Genomic DNA, 17,837 nt, shown 5'->3' on the forward strand with positions numbered 1-17,837 from the left:
CGGCTTATTTATTCTGTCGACCGGCCACTTCTTTAAGAAGATTTTTCCTTATTGGAAGGCCATGTTGAGAGAACAATCAGAATCCTCTTAAAAAGAAACAGAGTGAACCAAAAAATGACACAAAATGTATTAAAGCACTGCACAGAAAACTGCAACAGCAACAACACGGTGAATACATACAGTAAACCTGCATGTGAGTCAGTGAAATGCTCTGCAGATAGAGATGTGATAGAACCAGCAGCATGCTGTTTGTCTAAAGAGAGAAAGAGGAGCCCGTCATAAGACCGAAAGAAGGGATGAGAGCAGAGGAGAGGAGACGAGACGAGAGAAGAGGGGAGGGGAGGCTTTGACCTTGGTAAAGGTCAGAGACACCTGCCGACTCTCTCAGATTGTCACCCAGGCAGCCGCTGCTCTCACATCGAGCTGAAGGACTGACTGTGAGGAGGCAGTTGCCACGGCAACCGCTCCGGTTGCCATGGAGATTATTATATGTGTGAAGGATCAGTCAGTAGGACACAGACTAGGAGGGGGCTGTGTCCAAAATGCCTTGCCGTGATTGGCTGGCTGGGGAAACGGCTGAAGGCTCTTACTCGCCAATATAAAATATATGAAATGTCTTGTCATCCCGGATAACGTTTAACCTTGAGGACAATCGATGTGTTCACACGCCCGCAACCTGCACACACACCGTTCAAGTGCACTGCCTCTTGATGTATGTTATGGGGGGCATAAGAGGAGGGCAAATATGCCACAGCTGGTGGTGGATGTATGACATAAATGACATGCATGACAATCTGAACATGGACATGATGGCCATGTGCACCAAGTATTGAAGAGACAGAATATGTGGATGATAGAAACACTTATTTTCCCAGCCACTCCTAATACATTCGAACTAAAATGATTATAATGTATAGATACACATTCCATATCTATATCTATATATATGTATATATATATTTATATCTCACATGTTTTATTGATTTCAAAAGAATACCAAACAGCAGACCAACGCTACCAACTATACAATACCATCCGATCTGCAATGAATATCATAATGTATCTACATGTCTCCTTCCCATAACCGATATGCAGTGTGTGTGTGTGTGTGTGTGTGTGTGTGTGTGTGTGTGTGTGTGTGTGTGTGTGTGTGTGTGTGTGTGTGTGTGTGTGTGTGTGTGTGTGTGTGTGTGTGTGTGTGTGTGTGTTTGTGCGTGCGTGTGCGTCCATGTATCTGAGTGTTTGTGTGTGTGTGTGCGTGTGTATCTGAGTGTGTACGTGTGTGTGTGTGTGTGTGTGTGTGTGTGTGTGTGTGTGTGTGTGTGTGTGTGTGTGTGTGTGCGTACTTGCATACATGCATGCATGCGTGCGTGTGTGTGTGTGTTTCTGTGTTTATGTTCTGACCGTCCGCTCAAACCTCTTATCCTCCCTTCCCTTCCAGTTCAAGAGGATGTTGAACCGCGAGCTGTCCCATTTGTCAGAGACGAGTCGCTCAGGGAACCAGGTGTCAGAATACATCTCCACAACCTTCCTAGGTAAAGCACCATCACAGCAGCCGGCAAAACACGACACCAACTGAGGATGAACCATCTCCTGTAGAAACCAACCCCGTCCCCGGCCCACTGTACCGCACTGTCGTCTCCCCCTGCTTCTCTCTTATGTGTGTGTGTGTGTGTGTGTGTGTGTGTGTGTGTGTGCGTGTGTGTGTGTGCGTGTGTGTGTGTGTGTGTGTGTGTGTGTGCGTGCGTGTGTGCGTGTGGACCTCTGCAGATAAGCAAAACGAGGTGGAGATACCATCTCCCACCCTGAGGGAACAGGAGAAGCCCATGTGTCAAATCAGCGGGGTGAAGAAGCTAACGCACAGCTCCAGCCTCTCCAACTCCGCCCTGCCTCGCTTCGGCGTCAAGACCGAGCAAGAGGACGCGTTGGCTCGGGTAGGCATGAACACGTCAAGCCCCCTCACTCTCACGCTTACCCCCACGACGATACCCATATGTAGGGTATCATATCATAAGGGACACGTGTTGTAAATTAGCTTTGGCTAGAAACGCTATTATGCAAACATCGGACGATTGTCTCACGTTTGTCTATGTTTCTGTACCTTTTCCTTCACCTTAAATAAATACGGTAATCATAAGTGTGTAGATCCGTACGGGGTACCAACTCATGTGGATCTGGGGAGAGGGGGGAATTGTGATATTGTCGTAATGATGTGTATTTGTTTGTTTGTTTTTGCAATGGCAGGAGCTGGACGACTTGAATAAGTGGGGCCTTAATATATTCAGTGTGGCCGAGTTCTCCAATAACCGACCTCTTAGCTGCATGATGTTTGCAGTCTTCCAGGTAACCTACACTATACATCTGCTCTTATTATCAAAGTGAAGATTGTTATCTTTTTGTTAGCCCTGTCGCAGGCTCTGTGTTTAGAGGTTTAGATTCAGTCTTAACCGAAAAAGCCTCAAAACATTTGAGGAACCAGTTCATATTTGAAATGGTAGTAATAGCTTTATCAAGGATGTAGAAGGCACAACTAGGCAACGGGAGTCAATCACCATGGGGGGGTTCGTCCAGACCACGGGGGGGTCCATAGTAGCCCAGCGCCAGTCTAAAGTGGCTCTCATCTCTTCCCCCCTTTCTTCCAGGAGAGAGATCTAATGAAGACCTTTCGGATCCCCATGGATACCTTTGTCACCTACGTGATGACCCTCGAAGACCACTACCACGCCAACGTGGCCTATCACAACAGCCTCCACGCTGCTGATGTCACACAATCCACACACGTACTGCTGTCTACGCCGGCTCTAGATGTAAGCTCATGATTTACGAGGCCTCACTAGCCTGATAGTACTAGCTTAATTCTAGCTAGCTTGACTTGAGCCATCTGATATTATACTGTATATATACATGGCATTCAGAATGGTCTAATGGAGTGTTTGACCTGCAGGCAGCTTTGAATCAGATGCCTGAAGCCTATCTGAACCTTTTGGCATGCAGCTGAATTCAATGTTGCTTGTTATAAAGTGTGTTGTTTGTTATTGGTAGATCTATACTTTTGGTGGACTAACAATATTGGATCTCCTTGTCCACGTTAGGCTGTTTTCACCGACCTAGAGATCCTTGCCGCATTGTTTGCTGCTGCCATTCATGATGTGGACCATCCAGGCGTGTCAAACCAGTTCCTCATCAATACAAGTGAGTGAAAGATGACCTGATTTAAGGTGAGCTCATCTCACCATTTTGTAGAAAAACAAGGGGGGTCATTTGCAAATTAGCGACTTGGTAATGAGTCAGGTGATCTATACATTGAATACAGATTCTGTTGGCATCTTCTATTCATCTTCTAAGCTTCTATCCATCCCTATTGGGTGTGGAATGAGAAGGAAGCAGTAATCCCTATGTGTGACGCTTCCTCCCACAGACTCAGAGCTAGCCCTGATGTACAACGACGAGTCGGTGCTGGAGAACCATCACCTGGCCGTGGGATTCAAGCTGCTCCACGAGGAGAACTGTGACATCTTTCAAAACCTGAGCAAGAGGCAGAGACAGAGCCTCCGGAAACTGGTCATTGATATGGTGAGTTCTAGACACAAGGTCGTAGTACGTCCTTCTGTCCTTCTGTCCTTCGATCGTTCCTTCCTTCGCTCCTCCACACCTTCCATTCTTCCCTTCTTTATTTTCATTTCATCCTTACTTCCTTCCTTCCTATCTTCTTTCCATTCTTCCTTCCTTCCGTCCTTCTTTCCATTCTTCCTTCCTTCCGTCCTTCTTTCCTCCTTTGCTTCCTTCCCTCCGTCCTCCTTTCCTTCATTCCTACCTTCCTACCGTTTTCCTTACTTCCTTACTTTCTTCCTTCCTTCTGCCCTTACTCCCTTCCCTCCTTATTTCCCCGTTTTCCTTCCTTCACCTCTACCTTCCTTTTCTTTCCATCTGTGTCTCAATCCTGTCTCTCCTCTCTGTTCCGCATGAGAAGGTAGCTCAGAGATTTTTTCTTTTTTTCAGGTTTTGGCGACAGACATGTCCAAACACATGAGTTTGCTGGCAGACCTGAAAACGATGGTGGAGACCAAGAAAGTGACAAGTTCTGGGGTGTTGCTGCTGGACCATTACACAGACCGGATACAGGTGAGATGAGACCATCCACCTTAAAGGGGTTATATTATGCCAGCAGGTGTGAGCCGTTGGAATAATCAGCCTTTCCCTGTGTTTTTGTGACATCACAAGTGGGAGTGTCCACCTAGATGTATGATGCATAGATAAGCAACATTCACAAGCATCCACTGGGTATGCTGGTAGATTGATCTATCCAGCATACATCTAGGTGGAAATTCCCACTGGTGATGTCATTAAAGCACAGGGTAGGGCAGATTTCAAAACGGCGGGTAATGGTTAATATCACTCACACCAGGTGTTAAGTATCACCCCTTTCACATTTGCAATGAAGCATGTTTTTTTTCAGTATGGTATCATGCGGTAAGAGAGTGTAAATAGTAGAGGTCACGGTAAATTCTGCTACTCCAGTAACTACAAACTCTCAAATTAGAAGCAAGAAATTATCTGTTTATTTTGCTTCTACACAGATTCAGTACAAGTCTTACCTAATTGTGTCTGTTGTGTTTACTATCGTTGAATAATCAGAGGCTGAATATGTCCTGCAAATGTTATTACATATTTTAAGGAAAGATTGTATTAAACGTGAACAATAATAACAAAAATACATTCATTAGAAGTGCATTTCATGGTACACAAAGACATTTCAAATACATTTAAGACAAAATATATACCAAATACATTTAAAATAGAGGAATGCTACAATCATTCACGTACAAATGTATCTTTGAAGGTAGGTAAGCATTAGAAATATTCTGTTCTACACGGGTCTACTATATTCGCAACAATATCTGTATCAAATCTCTTAGACGTTATCTAATGTGATGAACCAGAGATGTGACAACCTGGGGGATGGGGGCGGGTTTCTGCAGGTGCTGAGGAATATGGTGCACTGTGCGGACCTGAGCAACCCTACCAAGCCTCTGGCTGTGTACAGACAATGGACAGAGAGAATCATGGAGGAGTTCTTCAGACAGGGAGACAAGGAGAGAGAGCGAGGGATGGAGATCAGTCCCATGTGTGATAAACACACTGCATCGGTGGAAAAGAGCCAGGTAACAGCCATGTTTAATCATATATAAGTCAGATCCTCAAATAGGGTCAAATTAAGTTAATGGATGGTTCCTGGTTGGGTTCCTGGTTACTAGTTTGGTATACAGTAATATTATTTTATGAATTATTTAAGAGCCGCTATATTACATTTCACATCAAACATTTGTGAAATCACGAGTGGGAATGCCCCCCAATATGCACGATGTATTGGAGATAATTAGCCATCTCATCTATGGGAGGACATTACCACTTTTGGGGTCATCTGTTTATGACATCGCAAGTTTTCATTTTCACTCTGATGTATGATGGGTGGGAGTTCATCAATCCTTCATCCATCTGGGTACAATATACATGTTTGCAAATACTACCACTTGTGATGACAAAATATATAATCTTTTGACATCACTAGTGGTAATGTCCATCTAGCTGTGTAATGGATAGGGGTTTAGCTACGATTAGTTAGTGATGTCAAAAAACGAAAAAAGATCTACGATATTCCCACTACTCTGCTTAACGAGGTTCTCAACATGATTGGTCCTTCTGATCTCGGCATGACCAATACCCCCCTTATCTATTGTGAGAGTCCCTGATTGTTTCAAATACACCAAATACACGCTTATTTCAAGAGACCAATTGAATCCCACCGAGAAAAAAAACGCTGCTTGGAAAAATCAGAAAAAATATTTTCAGAATAATCTCAAATTATTATTACTCTCCAAATTGTACAAAACGCAGAATTCCTACCTGCACCTTCCTAAAGGTCTGGTAGTTTGGGCTATTCTAACACCCAGGCAGAAGCCCCCTGTCTCCCCACCAGTTGGTACCTCCCATCCATCTGATGCCCTTTTCCGTGCTGCAGGTGGGCTTCATCGACTACATCGTCCACCCGTTGTGGGAGACGTGGGGGGACCTGGTGCACCCCGATGCCCAGGACATCCTGGACACTCTGGAGGACAACCGGGACTGGTACCAGAGTAACATCCCCCAAAGCCCCTCCCCGCCCCCCGTGTGCCAGGACAAGGACCTTAACACCTGTGTGGATAAGTTCCAGTTTGAACTGACCCTGGACGACGACCCCCCGTGTGACCACGGGGGGTCGCAGGACGACGGCGGCGGGCAGCCCGTCCCCAACCACATCACGCAGGACTGCGGGCGGCCCCCCGACGAGGGGAGGAACCAGGAAGCGGCGGCGGCGGCGGCGGCGGCGGCGGCGGGGATCGCGGAAGACGAAGAGGAGGAGGAGGAGGAGGAGGACATTATCGAAGAGGAGACGGAGGTGGCGATGGAGGAGGAGGAGGAACAAGGAGACAATGAGCGCAAAGCCCACTTGGAAGTGACCTGCCAGAAGGAAAGCCTTTTAGACACAAGTCCTGTAGAGGAAGAGGAGGATGAGGAGGACTCATCCTCGCCGGCGGAGGACACATGACTCCTCCTGCGGTGTTTTTTCCCTCCTCACTTGCACACACGCTACCATTGCTCCTTTCGTTTAACGGGGCGAACCGAGAACAAATAAGACTGCATTGACAATACAGACCTTTAAATCTATTTTTCAAAAAGGGAATTAATTATTATTGCTTAAAAGAAAAGTTAGTTACACAGCAACTGTAGATTATGAGTGGTGACAAGTCCTTCCTGTTCATTTCGATAGGAACATCGGAACGTGACGAGTGGAGTTGAGCATTAACGACGGGGACGCGGAAGACATTGTAGCACTCTGGAAGAGCCATGCACATTTATAAACACACATGAACTCACCAATACAACACACGCTAGGTCGCTGGGAGATTCCAATAACCGTATACACCAGAAGTACCGGGAACATTTGTACACTTCAGCATCCACGTACACAATATGTACACAAGATGCACACACGTTGCAACACATTTGCCATGTAGACACCCACAGCAACACACGCAAAGCAACACAACATGTGTATGCACACCCATAAAGGTACCGATAACACACTTGAGCGTGTGTTTGTTTGTGTGCATATACAGCAAAGTGAAGGACAAGGATAAATAACCAATCTCTTTGGAAAAAGCCATCTCTTATTGGAATTATTAAACAGTGTCAGTCAGTATTAGAAATCCATGTTTGCCATACGAAACTCAGAAAAGCTACACATCCAGGTGACAATTTTTTCCATTTCTGTCGGAAAGAAAAATATAAATATCCACAGAATTGGAGGAGGAGAAGAGAGGAAGCTAAGGAAAGGAAGATGCTGCGACGCGGGGGGGGGGCCTACGTCCCGTACCCCCCCCTTTTTCCCTTTATGAGGAGTGCTACTGGTGCAAGATGGCTCTGTGCCTTTCTGAAACACCAGCTTCCTGAATGGAGCTGTCGTGAAGCAATGCATTGTGGGACAGGAGTGTCTGCATTTCTTATCCTTTTTTTGTTGGTTGTCTCTAGTTAAGGATTTAACTGTTCATGGTGTTGTTGTGGTGTGTCCGTCACACTTGGAGTGTCTGTGGTGATATTTAGGTTTTAGTTGTTTTGGGCTGTAGGTCTTCCTTTGCTGCTCTCCTGATAATATAATAACTTAGATACAGACCAATCACACACTCGTTTTTGAGTCCATCTTTTCTTATTGATTTTCTTTTTTTACTTTCTGAGAATAAGCCATGAGATGATTTGACGACTATGTTTTGCCTATTTTGTATTTACCACGGTTGCTATGTATGTATGTTGCTACTAAATGTCTGTGGAATCGTTTCATTTAGCAGATCCCCATGCACCATCTAGCATTCACTTTGCTCACTTTGTTTGCTAATGTCTAGTCATAACTCACCAAACCAAAGGATTGGCATTGGCCAGGGGATGCAGTGATTTCAAAGAACACAGACGTTAGGGGAATCAGAGTGATAAATGTTCAGGGAAGGGAAGAGAAGTGTTGACCTTATGAGGGTAGCCTCTGATCATGTTTTTCATGTTTATAGCTTTTTTGCCTTAATGTATGATTGCAGGACACAATACCTGCCCGTATTTCGATTTATATGATATCAAAATGAATATAATAGTATATTTATATCATCATGATGGTATAGTCTTCGGTGAGTTTTAGGTTTGTCTTTACAAAATGTGGGCAGTGTTTGGGTTTAGACCGACAAAGCAGCCAATCAGTTGTGGTTTTTGTTGCATTGCAGTGGGGCACAACGATTGTGTTGTTTGAATCAGGAAGGTGCAATGACTTTACTTTATAGCTAGCTAAAGACATGCAAGTAAATGAGCAGATTCCACGAAGACTACGTTGGATGGAGGCGTCTTTTTCATTTTAAAAGAAATACACAACAGGCTGTGGAATCTGACGAGCGAGTGAATGAGTGACAAGTCAAAAGTGTTATAGGTCTAAATATGGTCATGGGTCATTCAGTGACATCACCTATATCCTGTTGAATGGTGTTAAAGGATTTAAACAGCACATGCCTCACAAGGTCACGGTTGGTTTGTGACTTCTTCACAGGGTAAAAAAAACACACAACTTAAATTAAATCGTAGAAAATTATAAAGTCAAGCGGTAGTTTCTGCTGGTCAGTAACTGTGCTTATCTTGAGACACTTTTGCATGGTGCGACAGACGTTTGCGTGCATGACCTGCACTGTCACGAGACGGCGTGGAGGCCACCACACAGGACTTCATCCGGTCCAATGGGAACCCAATGTTAGGATCACGTCTTTCTTTTTTAAACCACATGATTCCCATTTGGGTTGGCCTTTTTCTTTGAAGATGTTTCCTGTTTGTTTTTGGGCTTGGTTTTATTTCATAAGCTATTAAACGTTAATATTTAATTGCCATAAAAACACGATACTGTAGCAAATGTTTCTTATTATGAAATTATTCAATTGATTAATTGCTGCCATTCTTTTTAAATGAAGTAAAGGAAACCATGGGATATATATCCTGTATGTTTTCTTTTGAACAGTCTGTGTACAGTTTATTTTTGTATTGTTCTGGTGGATGGTCTAGAATTTGAAATCACCTAATGATGATATCTGCTATAAGCATTATCAGCAATGTACATACTGTAATATTGCATTGTAAATGATCAATTTAGTCAATCCATGAAGGAGGGCAAATAATCACATGTATGTTTGTTGAAATTAACCACTGAAGCACTTCAGGACACAATCCCTCCATCTTCTCCTTCTTGTTCTGTTTAATTTACGTTAACGTGCGCAATCTCCTACTGTCACATCCTAAACGTGCACATTCATCAGTAGTTAGCTTAAGCTGCACTTTATTTTCAGTAGGTTATGGGCTGTGCTTTGAGGTGGAGCACAAACTGTGCTGGAATTCTGGTATTAACTGAATAATATGTTGATTACATTCCACCAAGTCAAGTCCCAACCATTCATTGTGCAGTAGAGGCATAACTGATCTCAGTAGTCATGCTATAATAATAATAATAATAATAATAATAATAATAATAATAATAATAATAATAATAATAATAATAATAATAATAATAATAATAATAATAATACTCCTTGTGAATGAGTTTTGACTTATTGGTCAAATATATGTGAATTAAGTTTAAAAAAGGGATGTGACTCATTTATTGAAAGTAAGTAATAAGTGGTGTGTTCTTCGATGACTTGGCCATTTCTAGAATGATCTCCACCCTTTCTTCTTAGTAACTTGTCCTAGCCTAATAAGCCTGAATGTCAGTCTCACAGTGTCCTACCTAGCCGGTTCCTCTTTGGGATTGCTATCAGGTTACTTTGTCAAAAACTGACTCCCTCTGAGAATAATTCTCTGGGCTTTAATCATGTGTTTGTTCACAACTTTTAAAAAGATTAAACAACTGAAAAAAAAACACCATGAAATGATTGTAATATTTGTAAATGATCTTGCTGTAATGTGTAAAATGTGTCTAAGTTATTTTTATTATATTATTTTTATGAAAGGTTTTCCTTTTGACAGAGGCTGACGTGTCATTTTGTGAATAAATGCATTTAATAAGCAAACATCTATATATAAAACAATATCATATATATCAGTATATTTTTCTTTTATTTCACTGTTCGGTACTGTAAAGTGTGTTGAAAATACAAATAAAGGACGATTTTTGTAATAAAGGTAATATGTGTAATATGTTGGCAGTTTGGGAACATTCAAGATGCCTCTCACCTCCTCATGTTGACATGTCGACTTTTTGCGCAATGTCACAGCCCTGAGATATTTAATTTATAAATTCATTGTACAGAATAACAACATCTAGCTGTTACCATTCACACAATCAAAATACAAAATAAAACACATAGCAACTACATGTCCAGCTTTCAAAATTGTATACTTTGAAGCCTGTGAAACATACTAATACTACATCATTTATAATACAAATGCACGACATGGACGTATCTCCCAGTATACTCCATTTGAGTCGCCCGACCTTTCCACCAATAATTTGCTGTGGAATAATTGTACTATCCAATCAGAAGAAACCACCGATCGCGAGGGTCCGCACATGCGCAATCCAGTGACGAAACAAGAAAAGGTAATGAATGATAAGCTGTTTGTTCGTTTCACTAGAAATAATCTATATTCTATTGATAAACAAGTCATTAATTGCCATTATTGCAATGTAAGACATACAGTTAATCGTCGACAATATACAATTTGAACTACAGTTGTTGAAGGAGTCGCCCTTTGCATTCAGTTGTACTTCCTTGCTACCATCACGCTGTAGTCGCCTTCCTCTTAGCTCCAGTAATAATCGGGAGATGAAATGTATTTTAGGTTGTTTAACAATTGTAAGGTACAGCATGTCTGTCCGGATATCCAGATAATGATAAAAGTAGTCAGTAATTGAATCGACTTGCGGTGTAGTTAAATGCTCTGTTGTCAAAAGTTAAGAACCTCATCGTTTGCCAACACTAGACGGATATCCTTTTCTCCTCGTCCCACTCCTATATTTCATTGATGATGTTGACGTGCAAAACTTTACGATGTCCCAGTTCCCTCGATGTGCTATAATGCGTTTGAATCTAATGTTGTAAAACCCTTCTGCTTTGCCCAGAGCATCGCCATGGCCTCCTCGTACCTGCTTGTTATGTTTCTGGGGGCGGTCACAGCGGTGGAGGTGCTGCGGCCCCGCGGAGTTCCTCTGTCAAGTGAGAATGATATATTCCCTCATTAATCTTTGAATATTTAATCTGCATTAAACTGCCCATGTATCACATCTTGTCTTTTGCTGATCCACAGAGAGACAGTTCTATGAAGAGAATCGACCATTCACTTGTTTAGACGGCTCGGGGACCATAGCGTTTGATAGAGTCAATGATGATTACTGTGACTGCAAGGATGGCTCTGATGAACCGGGTATGTATGGCTCACGCATTGTCAAGAAAACCATTTGCGATACCAATTAATCAAATTGGTGGTCTGCAGGAGTAACAGAAATTTGGTTCTTTCAGGCACTGCTGCTTGTCCCAATGGCAGTTTCCACTGCACAAACGCAGGCTTCCGCCCAGGTTTCATTCCATCCTCACGAATCAATGACGGCATCTGTGGTAAGAATTACACCACCTGACCACCCCAAATCCCCTTACTGTTCACACTAATCGTATGTCTATTGTCAACGAAAAGCCTACCTTTTTTCAAAGTGTCCTTCCCACACAGATTGCTGCGACACAACAGATGAGTATAATAGCGGTGCTACTTGTCAAAACACCTGCAGGTAAACCACATAATCCTTTGCTCAACACGTAGTTCTGTCAAATCTTGTTGTTTATGTGTATTTATTCAAACCTTTTGAGGCGAGGCCGTGTAAGGCCAACGTATAAGTGGCAGTTTGTTGATGCCCTTCCTGTGTGATTCTCAGGGAACTCGGACGTAAGGAGAGGGAAAGCCTGCAGATGCTGGCCGAGGTGGCCAAGGAGGGCTTCCTGCTCAAACAGCAGCTCATACACGAGGCCAAGAGGGGCCTGGATGAGAAGCAGGTGGGCATGGGGAACTTATCTACCAGAAGAAGATTGGTTTAGTTTAATGAAGGTTTATAATTCGGACGTGCCTGTGTGTGTGTCAAACACAACAGGAAAGGCTCAAGAGTGCAACATAAATATATACTGCAAAACCTATGATTTTTGTAATGAATGAATGGCTCAAAATATAGAGATTGATACAATGACTCAAAATAAACAGAGAGTGAAGGAAATGGATGGATAAAATATGGGAAACCATCATATTACTTACGTATTATGATCCCGGCCCTTCCATTTATGATGTGGAATATGAACTGTTCCCTAACCCTGTTATCTTACTAAAACCAGAACCTTAGTAATTTTACTAAGGTTTGGTTTATTAAGATTTGTTCTTATAAATGTTCAATATTTGATGCTGGTTTAATATTTTAATATATTGAGTGAATTTTTTATGTCTGGTTTAAACAGAGCAAAGTAACTGAACTTCAGCTCAGCAAGAGGGCATCAGAAGACGCGGTGGAGGCCCTGAGGCTTGTGAAGGAGGCTGCAGAAAAACCTGAAAAAGAAGCCAAAGATCGCCATCTAAAGGCCTGGGAAGGTACAGCAGCACAACATGGGTCGCACTCTTCGGCTCTTCCTGGCTTTGAGAGCAGTGGCTATAAAGTCTTTCATCTGAGGTCGTGTAATCCTTTGTATTTCCCATGACTTCCTGTTTCAGAACAACAAGCCGTTATCCGTGCGGAGAAGGACAATACAAAAATGGCAGAGGCATTTCTTAGACTTGATGTTGATGCCGATGGCCTGTAAGTGTTTGAGCTCCTAGAACGAATTGTTAATGTAGGTCCTTTTTACATAATTCTGGTACAAGACAGGTTTAAAAATGAGATCATTAGAAATAAATCGTTATTACACGTTTAAGAATAGCTCACAATATAGTTAGTTTCTACGGATTTCCTCACACAAATAAATGCTGTTTGCCTCATACATTTAGCCATCTCTTGTATTGTAAGTGTTTATACTACTACCAATACTACTGTGACCGGTGTATTGTTTTATGCTTATTTATTCATCTTTGTATCTGTCAGTGTTTCAGCGGTGGAGCTTCAGGCCCACACAGAGCTAGATCCCGATGCAGACGGGATGTTCACCGAAGAGGAGGCCCAGGTGAGACCGCTTCCCACGCGCAGCACCTCGGATGGGTCGACTCCATACCAGTTCATCGTGGAGCCATATTGTTGTTCATTCAAAATGTCATTGAGGGAAGACTTCTTGCGTTTCAGGGGGTGTTGGGAGGAGTGGAAACCGTGGACACTGCAGCGTTTGAAACCATTTGGAGCAGCATCAAAGAAAAATATCTCTCTGAGGTAACAGTCTGGGTATTTGGGCCCTCTGAACATTGGTTCATTGCAGTGTGTGTTCTGTCTGCACTAAACGCTGTAAACAGGGGAAAACTGTAACAAATTGGACAAAATGGGCTGTTGATCATTTGTTGCTGTGAAATGTATGATGCTAGTTTGAATATTAATTTTTTAAAGATATCCTGAGTGCTTTGAGGGAGTACATTGAATATCAATTATGAAAGTGCTTTAGTATAACGGATGCCAGAACCTTTTTCCATATCATCTCCAAAATACTAACGACATTGACGTTGTATAAATCAATTAAATATTTTAATCAACGCAAGTGGATTCAAGCCATTAAAGACGGATTTACAGTCTGAGTTGAGCACTGCCAGTTGGACCAGTTTAAACCAACTTTTGCCACAGATGGCCCCGTAGAACACAGTTACCTAATTTTACAGTAAAAACAATTAACCAAATGAGTCATTAAACAGTCTGGAGAATGCGGGCATAATGAGAAACAAAAAGGCCAGACCCCAGGCCCGTGTGAACAGCCTTAGAGACCACAAGGCCAGACCACAGGCCCGTGTGAACAGCCTTAGAGCTCCTGCTATTCCACCTGAAACCTCCCGCTCGCCTCAGCCCCAGACGGACGCCCCCGCGCCTGTGGACCCCCCGACCCCCGAAGAGACGACGGAGCCGGCCTCCGACCACGACTCGGAGCAGTACCCCGACGAGGAGGTCCCCGAGGAGTACGAGGACGAGGACCCAGACGACGAAGATGATGAGGACCAGGACGAAGAAGACGATAAAGTAGGACGCCCCCCACCCCTGAGTTTGCTATTTTCTTCTGTTTTTTTAATCCCCTTCCTAAAGTGAAACCCTCTGGATTATATTCTCAGTGGCTGACCTGATCTGTGTTAATGTTTGTTTGTTTGTCTGTTTCTGCAGATCCCACCCACGGCGCCGCCCACTGAAACCACAGAGGAGGACGAGCAGGCGTTGCCACCGTATGAGGAAGGCACCCAGAGCCTCATCGACGGTGAGTGCTTGATTCAGTGCGTGTCTGTGGTGTATAACGGTGGCTTTTATCATCACACCCCACCATACCCAGAGCTGATTGCCTGAGTAGGTGCTGACGCTGCAATCCAGTGCATTCGGTTTTCCGATAGCTCAGCACTTGTTTGATGGATGGAAGTTTTCGTTCATTGTTTTGAAATACAAGGTTTATTCATCAGCCCTTTTTTTTTTTTAAGGTTGCGCTGTTTTGTAGAACCAATCTTTTTGTTTTTGCTAAGTGCTGGGGTTATAGATGTATGAAAAAGCTGAAGTACATTAGGATATTGCAACTACATTTGTATTGAATAAACAAAACCTGCCTTTGTTTTAATAGGTATACCTTATAGCTATTTTAATGTATAATGGCAGATGGTCTCTTGAAACTGTGTTTCAGAACAGCTAAATGAACTTGACGACTGAAAACAACTTTCCACATTTTAATGAGACTTTTGAAGCTCTAGGATACATAACTTTTAAGAGTGGGTTTAAATGCACAGTTGTGTGTGATTGTGTGTGTGCGTGTGCGTGCGTGCGTGAATACGTATATGTGCGCATACCTCCAATGTAAATGGCTTTAATGGATGTTTTCTGTGCTGCTGTATCATTAATCAAGTTATTCTGAATCCCAGTTGCCCAGAAAGCCAGGGATGAATTTGATGAGGCGGAAAGAGCTCTTCGTGCAGTGGATGATCAAATCAAGTGAGTCTTCCTGGATGAATATGGATAGACTTGCTTCCCATAAATAATTATCGTCCTGCATTGTATCAACTGAAATCGGCCTACTCCTCTGTTTTTATTCATGGCACAATAGCCACTGCATTATTCACATGGAATTGTTTTCAATGGGGATTGGGAGATAAAGGATATTTTGCTGATAAATGACCCTATTCTCACTTGGTTGATTTGTGTTTCCGCAGGGGCCTTGAGAAGGAGATCTCCCTTGATTTCGGACCTAGTTTTGAATTTGCCTACCTCTATGGCCAATGTTACGACCTTACTACGAGCGAGTAAGTTCACACGCTGATACGCATGACATCAGCATATATGGCCAGACAGAGGACACTCAGCTTTCTCCTCCATTTTATTTTTAGGTACATCTACAGATTATGTCCATTCAACCGAGTATCCCAGAAACCCAAGTTTGGGGGATCTGAAACCAACCTTGGGTAAGTATACTCTGCGGTGCCTTCATCGCATATTGTAATGGTTGTTTTTTGTGTTTAGCTTATCACCCTGCCTTTTCCTCTTTAACCATTCAACCATCCTTCTTCAGGTCCTGGGGATCCTGGTCTGGTTCAGAGGATAACGTCTACTCCCAAAAGAAGTATGACCACGGCACTGGGTGCTGGCAGGGCCCCAACAGATCCACCACCGTACGTCCCCTCCTCCACCACCCCCCCCTACCCCCGTTTGGCCTCTTCCCACAGTATTCCATTCAGCCCTGGTCATCCGTATTGACAGCACAGGGACACTGTCTTCGGACGTTAATGGTGCCCCTTATCCCTTCCAGGTGAAGCTTACTTGCGGAAAGGAAACGGTGGTGATGTCCGTCTCCGAGCCCAGCCGCTGCGAGTACCTCATGGAGTTCACCACCCCCGCAGTGTGCCAGGAGCCGCCAAGCCTGGACGCAAACCACGGCCACACAGAACTTTAGGCTCACCCGAGCGTAAGTCAAAGCATGCAACATTGTTGAGACATGAGGCCATTATTGGGTCAGATGTCAGAATCAGGGTCAGGATTATTAAGTAGGGAGTGGAAAAATACGAGCAGTGCTTCAATTTGGAAAAGAGTTAGGTGTATATGGAGTTACACGATCTCTACCCATACACTTAAAATCATCCTAGCTGGGGTGGGGCTTTTTCCACGCACCCTCAGAATTGACCTTATTTCGAGGAAAGATCTCTTGTGATGCCAGTCCTCCCCCAGTTGAGACAGAGCAGAGCAGGAAGCGTGAGGTAATGGTAACTTCATTTGAGTCCTTTCACAGGAATGATTTACAATTGAATAATGCTGTTAATGGTTGTCAGATCTAGTTTTCCCTTTTAGAAAAAAAAAAAGACAAACTAGCAAGGCTATTTCTGCTTTAACACATTTGTAGATTGAACTGAATCGTTAAATCGTGTGTTTCACGTTGTTTTGTATGGTAAGGTGATACCGACAATGGATGTTAAGTAAAGATTACCTCACTGTTATGGCTTATAGTTAAGATTGTCATGTAAATATTCACTATTGTTTTAAATTTGTTGCATTAAATGTTTCATATTAGATGCTATTGCTATGAAGGCCTTAAGAAAGCTACAAGAACAGCATGAATGATGACTGTAAGGGTAACTGGTTTATGTTTATGCTGTCCATTTCAGGCGGCTTTTAAAGGGACCACTGGCAGCAACCTCTTCTGCACGAAGCTGAGTAGAGATCCATGTGGGACTTCCTTTCTTTAGTTCAGAGTTTCTAGGTTGTCTACTTTGTTTTACCCCGATATACAACTGTCTAAAAGTAATTGTCATTCCATTAAAAAATAAAGTTTTTAACATATTCCAAACCAGTTCCTTTTTTTGGAAAAACGATTTTACAAGTATATATTACGGATGACTCTGCATTATGTCTTATTTTAAAATTATTTTCTATTCAACACTAAAAAGATGAAGACTTTAAGAGAATGAGTTCTCCTATATCCTATAGTCCTTTGTCATTTCTTACAGCAAAGTCATAGAAAGTGCAAATAATATATAAATGTTAGCCACCTGTAATGATATTGGCAATGGTTGGTGGTTGATGGTTATCAATTATAGTTTTGACAAGGAGATCCACGGAAACAGTCACTCAGATTTGTAACTTTTATTTTTTTCTGGCATGTAAAGTACAAATAATTAAACAATTCCATGAAAAAGTCTTCAAGCGTCTTCAGCTGAAATCCCAGTAATAAATATCCTAGACTAAACTGACAGGTTTATTTTTTTTCTTTCGTAAATTTTGTCATCGTTTGTTTTGGTCATGTTTGGAAGTATGAGATTTTTTGTTCTTCCACTGACGTTGGTGTCAGCAGATCGGTTTTGATCATTTTTGAACCTTTTCGATTTGTTCTACCATTGCAGGAAAATGTAAGAAAACATCACTATGTTACTGTGTCCCCTCTTCTAAATAAATAGACACAAAATACAGTTGGTTGAGAAACAAAGGACCACTCAACCCCTCCCTCACATACCCACCCCAACGCCGGCACTCCCAAAAAACTTTCCTGCTGCTGCCTCATGGTCTGAAATTGGAGCTGTGAGCTCAGCTCCCAGCTTGTATTCCCAATGCATTTAGCCTCATATGAAACACTATCTCTTGTTTCCATTTATTCCATCGATCGCAA

The 17,837-nt window shown here is 42.7% G+C and overlaps 2 protein-coding genes across 4 annotated transcripts in view; both read left to right on the plus strand.

Moving 5' to 3' along the window:
* pde4a (phosphodiesterase 4A, cAMP-specific) overlaps positions 1–10,478 on the plus strand; it is a 20,293-nt gene extending 9,815 nt beyond the window's left edge. The window contains exons 4-12 of the mRNA XM_056577928.1: positions 1,442–1,535; positions 1,771–1,934; positions 2,245–2,343; positions 2,643–2,807; positions 3,093–3,192; positions 3,419–3,573; positions 4,000–4,122; positions 4,980–5,162; positions 6,020–10,478. Coding sequence (XP_056433903.1) covers positions 1,442–1,535; positions 1,771–1,934; positions 2,245–2,343; positions 2,643–2,807; positions 3,093–3,192; positions 3,419–3,573; positions 4,000–4,122; positions 4,980–5,162; positions 6,020–6,586 — 1,650 coding nt within the window. The 3' untranslated portion in view covers positions 6,587–10,478. The remainder of the gene's footprint in view (positions 1–1,441; positions 1,536–1,770; positions 1,935–2,244; positions 2,344–2,642; positions 2,808–3,092; positions 3,193–3,418; positions 3,574–3,999; positions 4,123–4,979; positions 5,163–6,019) is intronic.
* Positions 10,479–10,575: 97 nt separating this feature from the next.
* Positions 10,576–17,444, plus strand: prkcsh (protein kinase C substrate 80K-H). Of its 3 annotated transcripts, none has more exons than XM_056577899.1 (18): positions 10,576–10,654; positions 11,177–11,270; positions 11,362–11,478; positions 11,574–11,669; positions 11,779–11,836; positions 11,981–12,098; positions 12,549–12,678; positions 12,799–12,883; positions 13,166–13,244; positions 13,361–13,444; positions 14,063–14,233; positions 14,372–14,462; positions 15,109–15,178; positions 15,397–15,486; positions 15,571–15,645; positions 15,753–15,852; positions 15,990–16,145; positions 16,840–17,444. In XM_056577899.1, exons 1-17 carry the CDS (start codon positions 10,625–10,627, stop codon positions 16,131–16,133), a joined length of 1,632 nt encoding a protein of 543 aa, XP_056433874.1. In that variant the 5' UTR covers positions 10,576–10,624; the 3' UTR covers positions 16,134–16,145; positions 16,840–17,444. The 3 variants fall into 3 exon arrangements, with proteins under 3 accessions (XP_056433874.1, XP_056433892.1, XP_056433884.1); XM_056577917.1 differs by lacking the exon at positions 10,576–10,654 and adding an exon at positions 10,659–10,741; XM_056577909.1 differs by lacking the exon at positions 10,576–10,654 and adding an exon at positions 10,780–10,915.
* The last annotated feature ends 393 nt before the right edge of the window (positions 17,445–17,837 follow it).

The sequence above is a fragment of the Gadus chalcogrammus genome, chromosome 2 (assembly GCF_026213295.1).
Source record: "Gadus chalcogrammus isolate NIFS_2021 chromosome 2, NIFS_Gcha_1.0, whole genome shotgun sequence".
NCBI lineage: Eukaryota > Metazoa > Chordata > Actinopteri > Gadiformes > Gadidae > Gadus > Gadus chalcogrammus.